Below are 10,638 nucleotides of genomic sequence, written 5' to 3'. Positions count from 1 at the left end.
CGCAACAATGGTGAATTCCATTCGTGTACGACACATCCGGGCTCTTTTAACGGTTGGTGACGGTATAACATCTGCGAGCCTCTTTTAGGGAACAGCAGAAGAAGAACTCATTCCCGGAAGTCCAACCCGATGGACTTCATAACGGTTACTGCGATATGTTATAAGTTATACATAATATGAGATATTAAGACATAACAATGTGAAGTTACAGGTCTTTATAGTAGTGTGATAACCAGCTGATTTAGAGGTGCACGTTGCTTAAGGAAATGCCGTTGTTAATTCACAATAGAGGAGTTGACCGCATCAGCTCGACCGCGGAGCTGTTCGACTCACATCCACATTTACAGGTTTGTTTACACAAAGTCCGGCTAAATGTAGCTGGCTGAGAAACTATCAGCAGTTAACAACACTTTTTCTGTAGATAATCACCTAATAACAGACTGGCTGTTAGTTATAAAGCTAAATAGTAGTTACATTTGGGTGTGACATGTGGAGTCAGTCCTAGTAGGTGGGATAATACCTCTCATATACTGATAATACCTCTGTCATATACTGATAATACCTCTGTCATATACCGATAATACCACTGTCATATACCGATAATACCACTGTCATATACCGATAATACCTCTGTCATATACCGATAATACCTCTGTCATATACTGATAATACCACTGTCATATACCGATAATACCTCTGTCATATACTGATAATACCTCTGTCATATACTGATAATACCACTGTCATATACCGATAATACCTCTGTCATATACTGATAATACCTCTGTCATATACTGATAATACCTCTGTCATATACTGATAATACCTCTGTCATATACTGATAATACCACTGTCATATACTGATAATACCACTGTCATATACTGATAATACCTCTGTCATATACTGATAATACCACTGTCATATACTGATAATACCACTGTCATATACTGATAATACCTCTGTCATATACTGATAATACCTCTGTCATATACTGATAATACCACTGTCATATACTGATAATACCTCTGTCATATACTGATAATACCTCTGTCATATACTGATAATACCACTGTCATATACTGATAATACCACTGTCATATACTGATAATACCACTGTCATATACTGATAATACCTCTGTCATATACTGATAATACCTCTGTCATATACTGATAATACCACTGTCATATACTGATAATACCACTGTCATATACTGATAATACCACTGTCATATACTGATAATACCTCTGTCATATACTGATAATACCACTGTCATATACTGATAATACCTCTGTCATATACTGATAATACCTCTGTCATATACTGATAATACCTCTGTCATATACTGATAATACCTCTGTCATATACTGATAATACCACTGTCATATACTGATAATACCTCTGTCATATACTGATAATACCTCTGTCATATACTGATAATACCTCTGTCATATACTGATAATACCTCTGTCATATACTGATAATACCTCTGTCATATACTGATAATACCTCTGTCATATACTGATAATACCACTGTCATATACTGATAATACCACTGTCATATACTGATAATACCTCTGTCATATACTGATAATACCACTGTCATATACTGATAATACCACTGTCATATACTGATAATACCTCTGTCATATACTGATAATACCTCTGTCATATACTGATAATACCACTGTCATATACTGATAATACCTCTGTCATATACTGATAATACCTCTGTCATATACTGATAATACCACTGTCATATACTGATAATACCACTGTCATATACTGATAATACCACTGTCATATACTGATAATACCTCTGTCATATACTGATAATACCTCTGTCATATACTGATAATACCACTGTCATATACTGATAATACCTCTGTCATATACTGATAATACCACTGTCATATACTGATAATACCACTGTCATATGCTGATAATACCTCTGTCATATGCTGATAATACCTCTGTCATATGCTGATAATACCACTGTCATATACTGATAATACCACTGTCATATACTGATAATACCTCTGTCATATACTGATAATACCTCTGTCATATACTGATAATACCTCTGTCATATACTGATAATACCACTGTCATATACTGATAATACCACTGTAATATACTGATAATACCACTGTCATATACTGATAATACCTCTGTCATATACTGATAATACCACTGTCATATACTGATAATACCACTGTCATATACTGATAATACCTCTGTCATATACTGATAATACCACTGTCATATACTGATAATACCACTGTCATATACTGATAATACCACTGTAATATACTGATAATACCTCTGTCATATACTGATAATACCACTGTCATATACTGATAATACCACTGTCATATACTGATAATACCACTGTCATATACTGATAATACCTCTGTCATATACTGATAATACCACTGTCATATACTGATAATACCACTGTCATATACTGATAATACCTCTGTCATATACTGATAATACCACTGTAATATACTGATAATACCTCTGTCATATACTGATAATACCTCTGTCATATACTGATAATACCACTGTCATATACTGATAATACCACTGTCATATACTGATAATACCTCTGTCATATACTGATAATACCACTGTCATATACTGATAATACCTCTGTCATATACTGATAATACCACTGTAATATACTGATAATACCACTGTAATATACTGATAATACCTCTGTCATATACTGATAATACCTCTGTCATATACTGATAATAACACTGTAATATACTGATAATACCTCTGTCATATACTGATAATACCACTGTAATATACTGATAATACCTCTGTCATATACTGATAATACCACTGTCATATACTGATAATACCACTGTCATATACTGATAATACCTCTGTCATATACTGATAATACCACTGTCATATACTGATAATACCTCTGTCATATACTGATAATACCACTGTAATATACTGATAATACCTCTGTCATATACTGATAATACCTCTGTCATATACTGATAATACCACTGTAATATACTGATAATACCTCTGTCATATACTGATAATACCTCTGTCATATACTGATAATACCACTGTCATATACTGATAATACCTCTGTAATATACTGATAATACCTCTGTCATATACTGATAATACCACTGTCATATACTGATAATACCTCTGTCATATACTGATAATACCTCTGTCATATACTGATAATACCTCTGTCATATACTGATAATACCTCTGTCATATACTGATAATACCTCTGTCATATCATGATTCATGTGTGCTTGTGTGTATAACTACTAAAGAAGTGTAACTAATTGTAAATACAGTGCGTGTGCCCTAAAATACAATTAAAAAAACCTACTAAATAAGAAAGAAATGTGAATAAAAGACACCTAATAGCTGACTTAATTGACAACATACAAGATCAAGATTCAAGCCCTTTATTATCATTGTGTAGTACAACGAAATTAGATTGTGACAATCCCATAGGTGCTGAAAAAGATAATACAATACAAAAAAATATATATAAAAATACAATATGTATATTGATGAGATGACAGTTTTGCCAGATTACAGTTTTGCCAGATTATTGCACAAAGTGTCCGTCAGATAATTATATAATTATTGCACAGCATCATATAATTATTGCGCAGAGTGATCAGCATGTTATTGCAAATATTTGTAGCAGTAGATTTACAGTATTTACATTACAAAAGTGACCAACTTGTTATTGCACATTTACAACTCAGACAGAGGAGACGTCAGAGTTCAGGAGGTTTATAAGTTTATAAGGAGGTTTAATAAGACCAATAAGATCTCAATGACGAAGCTTTACAGTCTGTATTAAGTAACACTAATGAATATCATAACCTGATAGTGTTTTAGTTTCAATGCGACAAAATCCACAAATACTTTTTTTTAAGTAATACATTTTACTTTTACTCTCATGTCACAGGAAAATGCAAGAACATTTCGCACCAAGCCACTTGTTGATGTCGACCCAAAGTGCCTCTTGTATGTCCAACAAAGAGAGTTTGCTGCAACAACACCAGCAGACAGTAAGTAAAGCCGGTTGACTGGAACAGATCGTCGAGTATCAACCCTTATCTTTGCCCAGCTCGACCAAAGGTTATTGTGAATTATTATATATGAATTATGTAGGCTTATTGCAATGCAAAACTAGATACATGTACCCTTAGGTTTGGTGACAATCCCTTAAGAATTTAGTCTCCACCAACAGAAGCCTCAGTAGTCTTTAATGCAGTAAGTTCAGCCACAATACATGTGTTTTTGAATAAGGAGCACTGGGGACTTTTTCTTGATTGGACTGTTTGCAGTGGTGGAAAGTAACTCAAGTACCGTACTTAAATACAGTTCTGAGGTGCGTGTACTTAACTTGAGTACAGCTTTGTTGTTTCTTTTATACCCGATTAATCATCTCACAACCCCTCAGATTTATTTTATGACCCTGTGGAGTCTGACCCCAGGGTTGGAAACCACTGAACTAAAATACTGATATAGTATGATATAAATATAATAATATATAATTCGCAAAACAAGTACTTAATTTTGATACTTTAAGTACATTTTGATTAAAATACTTATGTACTTTTACTTAAGTAAGATTTTAAATTAATGAGTTTTACTTGTAATGTAGTACTTATACATTGTGGTATTGGTACTTTTACTCAAGTAAAAGATCCGAGTACTTCTTCCACCACTGACTGTTTGATATGAAATCCTAGAATCTCAACATTTGTTAGCCTCTATTTAACTGCCAGACAGTACCCCAGGTTAATCATTCTGGATCATAATGATAATACATGCTTTTTGTCTTACCTATCACAGACTGTGTTTCAGTACTTGGATCTGGTGATGCCACCACCTGCCATTTGGTTGTGCTGCGACACACCGGTAAGGTGCCTTTCATTACATTCACACTGTGCCTTATTCTGCCTGTGTATATAGTTAGGAATGAGATTTTTAATTTCTGCCATGGTGATTTATGATTTCCTAGGAAGTGGAGCTGTTTGCCTTGCTCACTGTGATGGTTCCAGCACCTGGTCTGAAGTCCCGCTCCTCGTGAAAGCTGTGACGTCACTGAGTAACGTCAGTAAGGAGGGCAGGTACAAAACACACGAATAAACACACACAATCAAAGTGCACATCCTATTCAGATGTTCTTTACTTCCTTTACTTTGCTTTCCTTTATGCAGACTTGAGCTCCATCTAGCCGGGGGATTTAACGATGAGTCAAAAACATCCCATAAACTCAGCTTTAACATACTGGGTACAGTCTTTCAAATGACCTCCTGTCTCATTGTAATATTATGCTGGTGGAGCTTTGTAACACTTAGAAAGACTCTTTTTACTTTACAGCAGCGTTCCAGAAACTGAAAGAGGATATTCATCTGGAAACATGTTGCATCACAGGTAACGTTGATACTTGTTTTCTATTGTTTAGAAATATTCTGCCAGTCATGTCTTCATCCATTTAACTCTTCTGTTCTCTTTTGTGTAGAAATGAACGACCTCGTTGTTGATGGAACTCATAGGCCTGTAGTATATGGAATGGGTACGTGATGAATATGCTACAAAGTGAGAGCAATGCTTTCATGGCATGTGGCCTCTAATATATTTTGTGTTTCTGCACAGGTGTAAATGTTAAAACAGGGGAAGTGTTCCCTTCGTCATTCACTCATAAAGGACCTGCAGAGGAGCTGCGATCGGCAAGGACCTTCACTGGGGGACAGGTACTATAAGATGTAAAATGTTGTTTTTTATGTGTGAATACTGTATATTTTTGTGTGTATTTCATGCAAAAACTCATAACCACAAGTATTTTTATGAGATTATAATATATAAACAAATAAAGAATATGGATTAGGGCTGCATGATTTTGAATATCTAATATCTGATATCTAATTGCGATTATTTTGATTGATATTGCAATTGCGAATTGATTTGCGATATTAGAGGGAAAGATAATTTTTACATAATTATTCTCATTGTCATTGAAAAACTTAAAATGATTGTGGCCTGATTTTTGTGGGGATCTGTACTAAACAAAGATGTTTTATAAATTAATAATGTGGTTGTTTTATTTAGTAAAACTAAGAGGACACAATCTAAATACAAAGATTGTTAATAAAATGAATGTTTTGTTTTTTTCTTGCAGATGGCAGACATATATGACTCAAGTCGAGGGCTTGTTAAAATCGGGCCTTGCAAGTGGTCTCCAAATCTGGATATTGCCTTCTGGTTGTCACAAGACGATGACACAATTTTAAAGGTAAAGGAATGTGGAAGTAATTAGTCCTAAAAAGGTGATCTACTTCATCTTTTGTGACCCCGGGTTCACACAGGCCACGAAAGCGCCGCAATTTTCGGAGAAGTGCTACCCGCGTCTTTTTGGCATCCATGTAAATCAACTGGGTTGTTCCCATAGGACGCACCATGCCACAGAGTTCCACAGCCGGCTCGCAATCTTCAGCGATAGTTTCGGCGCCTGGTCTATTTTCTCTGCTTGCCACAAGCGAATCTGGCAAGAAAACACACTGATATTTACTATAAATGATGTACGATATGTGATATAAATGATCTGATTCTGATAAGATGATAAAATATGCATCCCATGAACACTTTTTACTTCCCTCCCTCCTCTCTCCCTGTTCTTCTCCCGGAGTTTTGATTGCACCGATTCCCTCCAAGGCCCTGCCCTCAATCACATTTCAAAATCCATCCACTGTATTTATAAGAAACAGCCTCGTGTCACTGCTGTTTGTGATCGTGGGTTTTAAATTACGTACTTATTCCGCATATTTGTCAGTTGTGTCTAAACAGAGAGCGAGAGAGAGTAGCAGACACACGCACACAAGCAGACAGACAGAGACAAAGAGAGAGCTCTATATTAAACAGCAGAGAAGCAGAATTGCTTGTTTTTTTTTTTTGTTGCTTTTTTTATTTGATTTACTGAAGTGAAGCAAGACAAAACAGGTGAAATTTGACAAGACAAACAGAAACAAACAAAAGAGAAAAATAAATAAAATACATCGGGTAACATGACAGAATTGACGGGACAGGGCAATTCTAACAAAACGCACAAAATGAGACAAATAAATAAGGGATGTTGGTGGAGGGAGGGGGGTGTTATTGACAGTGCAGGGCAGTCTGTTGTGTAAGGTTCTAGCGTGTGTGTACAGTTGTGTGCGTTTGTATGTATGCAGTGTGGGGGGGGTAGGGTGTTTCTTTGTTTGTATTTAAAGAGGAGAAAGAGAGAGCAGAATTGCTTGTTGACCGACATGGAGAAATGTGCTTCTGGTGTGAACAGCCAGGCTACGGCTCGCGCAACGATTAACATAGCACAGCACTCCATGGCCTATGTGAACCCACCGTCATACTTCCCTATTTTTCATGCTTCATTCAAGGCCTCTGTGATGTCTCAAACTCTCCCAAAGTGAGTGTGAAGCAGCAGTCCAGAAAGTGACATGATACAGACTTTGACTCTGCTATTTCTCTCTCATGCCCAGTACCTGTCCACCTCTCCGATGGCTGAGCCGCCACACTTCGTCCAGCACATGAAGACCACCATCCAGTTCCTTTTAGAACACCCCAACTCTGACAGCCTGTTCCCCGGGGGTCAGCCACAGCTCTACCACAGGACTGAGAGGGGGGACTGGGAGAGGGCTGTCTAGTCATTTGATAGAGCCCTACATTACACCTATGGCTCACTGGACCTTAACATGGAACCTGACTGTTTTTGCCTCTCAGCTCAATGGATACACTGTGACACATCCACCCGCTGTCTGTTTTTTGTTCATCGTGTCTTAACATGGTTGGGCATACTGTATGTATGTTGAATGGCTCTCCTGACTCATCTGGCTGGTCCAGTAGAGAGAGTAGAGGAAGTGCAAGGGATTCTGTTCATGCCTGTAGCAGTTAATTTTCCCACTCTTGTGAGGTGGTGAAAAACGTATACCATCTGCTGTGTTGCAGTAAGCTAAGGTTAAAGGGAAAATACGGCCATTTTCAAAATTTATACATGTTAGTCCTATGGTCTAAGACAGTCCAAAAAATATTTGCGAACATGAACAACTCTCTCCAAATCCCAAAACTAGAGTGCTAAAACTCAAACTTGTGATGTCATAGGGTATAAAGTGTGGAGCCCCCTATAGACAATGAATTGGGAGTGATGTTATAGATGACACTGAAAACACCCAGGGGAATGTTCTGAGTATATGGGAACATTTTCTGTTTCACAACTGAGAACACTACAATAGAAGAAGATCATTTGGGTTTTAAAAAGTAAACAAATACTGTGAGTTCACAAAATCAGTCTCCTGTTCATTGTCTATGGAGCAGCTCCAGACTTTATACCCGATGACATCACAAGTTTGATACTTCCTTCTCTGGTTTCTGGCTTTGAGAGAGAGTAGCTCATGTTCACAAATATTGATTGAACTTTACTAGGCCATGGAAATAACATATTGGAATTCTGAATTTGGGTGGTGATCCCCTTTAATGTCCTGCTATGCTTGGCTGTTTTGATAACTGAAGGAAATAATTAACATTGTTGTCTTATGTCCAGTTGAAAAACCTTACCTATCATTTTGTATGGTTTTTGTATAGTGCAAAAACTATGGTTGCACTTTTCCCAAAGCATTTTTTTGGTTATATTCAATTCCTACCTTGCATGCATCCATTGTTCAGGTTATACTGTCAATCAACTTGTAGTATTCAAACTTAATTTTATTGCCTTTTGTCAGTCAGTTAATGGTCAGTTATTGGGTCGCCTTGAAATCAAACCTTGCCTATCTCAAGAAAGTTTTAAGTCTGAAAACTATTACATTTCTGGGAGGTATTAAAATGTAAAACTTAACTTTGGAAATTTATGCACAATATGTATTTAATGGGCAAAAAATCTGACACCACGTGTTTAATCTAAAGCCTGACCTGCTGTTGAGGAATGATTTCAGTTGGGGGAACTTGCTGCAACAACAATTAAGAATTTTTATTTTGGCACTTTGTTTAAAACAGTGAAGCAAGTACTAATTGCTGAGCTCTGCATTGTCGGAAGAGTTGAGCAAAATTTATTTTTCTCCACAAAGGCACCTCCCTGATGAGAATGGAATATATTTCATTACATACTGCTGTATACTTGGCCATGGGTGCGTATGTTTTAGGAAACTGCATGTGTCAATGTGTATAGTGATCTGTGAGGGATGATGTGGATTCTTGTCAAACACAACAAAATATGATTTTACTAGTTTAGTCTTTTTTGAAATTGTTAAAATGAAAACAACACCATATATACTACATAAGGCCTTTTCATCAGTTGTGTTATTCAGAAGGTTGCAAGGTGCTTAAAGCATTCAGTGCAACTTGTTGCAACTTGTGAACATACTGTACCTGTTGCTAAATAAATGTAAATGGTCAAATCTAGTTTCAAATGGTCACGTCTATGTTTTGTGTTCAGAGTGAATGAAGTTGAAAGGGTGGAAAAAAAGCACTTCAATAGAAGAATAGAGGTTTTGCCAACTACTTGGTCCAATGCCGTTTGAGAACATTGTCATTAGTGGGTATTACAAATCACATTACCCATTAACGCCAGGCCAATATACCGGACGATATTAGCCTATATCAATCGATAAATAACAAGAAGTAACAGTACAGAAATGTTCATTACGAGAAAAAAAGTCGTAATATTACGAGAATAAAGTCATAACTTTACGAGGAAAAAAGAAAATACCACGTAAAATTACTGCATTATAATATTATGACTTCATAATACTACGGCTTTTTTCTCATAAACTTCTGACTTTAATCTCCTAATATTACTTTATTCTTGAAATCTCAGATTTATTTTTTTTCCTCAATGTGGCCCTAATACTCCGTCATACCATATACCTACAACAATGATAAATAAAAATGAAAATGTAAACAAAAAGTATTTATCCATTTCCACTTCTGAAAATCCACAGGGAGCCACTGGAGAGGAGCTGAAGAACCGCAGGAGGCTCCGGAGCTGCAGGTTGCAGACTGCTGGGTTAGGGTTAGAGTTGTGGGGGGGTTGAACCCTAACAGCCACTAAAAGGGCTAGAGCCGGCCCTGCTTGACCTCCATTAATATGCACAATACGATACAATAATACGATAATACTTTATTGTCAGACAGGTCTGAAATTTGTTTTGCATCACAGCAGCTCCATTTGCAACATCACAGAAAGGACAAAGACAAGAAACAAGGATACATAGATTTAAACATTACAATCACAGAAGACGATATTCAGGGCCCTTCAACGTACATTTGATCTGGGATTATGCTCCATATTTAGTTAGTTTAGGATTGACTAGTGTACAAAGAGTGCTTCAGTCTAACCTATTAAATCGTGGAACCCTGTATCTCCGATTTGATGGAAACAATTGATATTCACTGTTCAAAACATGATTGGGGTTAGAGACGATGGTGTTAGCCAGCCTTAATATATTATTATGATAGGCTGAGTCATAGAATTTCTCAAGGGGTTGACCCACAATCTTTGAGCAGATTTTCAGGGAGCAGTTTTGACTTTAAAGTAGTGGACAAACTCTTGTATACCATGTTGTATAACAATACTGTAGAACAC

General features: G+C 36.5%; 1 protein-coding gene across 1 annotated transcript; it reads left to right on the top strand.

The window, feature by feature from the left end:
• The first annotated feature begins 79 nt into the window (after positions 1-79).
• Positions 80-8,125, top strand: ntan1 (N-terminal asparagine amidase). Its single transcript, XM_037765663.1, has 10 exons — positions 80-347; positions 3,970-4,072; positions 4,863-4,928; positions 5,032-5,140; positions 5,231-5,304; positions 5,394-5,447; positions 5,536-5,589; positions 5,670-5,767; positions 6,193-6,306; positions 7,544-8,125. The coding sequence occupies exons 1-10, from the start codon at positions 267-269 to the stop codon at positions 7,706-7,708; spliced, it is 918 nt and encodes a 305-aa protein (XP_037621591.1). The 5' UTR covers positions 80-266; the 3' UTR covers positions 7,709-8,125.
• Positions 8,126-10,638: the final 2,513 nt, after the last annotated feature.

This window comes from Sebastes umbrosus, chromosome 3 (assembly GCF_015220745.1).
Source record: "Sebastes umbrosus isolate fSebUmb1 chromosome 3, fSebUmb1.pri, whole genome shotgun sequence".
NCBI lineage: Eukaryota > Metazoa > Chordata > Actinopteri > Perciformes > Sebastidae > Sebastes > Sebastes umbrosus.
The sequence above is the reverse complement of the archived record's forward strand: the minus strand, read 5'-3'. Positions and strand labels throughout refer to the sequence as shown.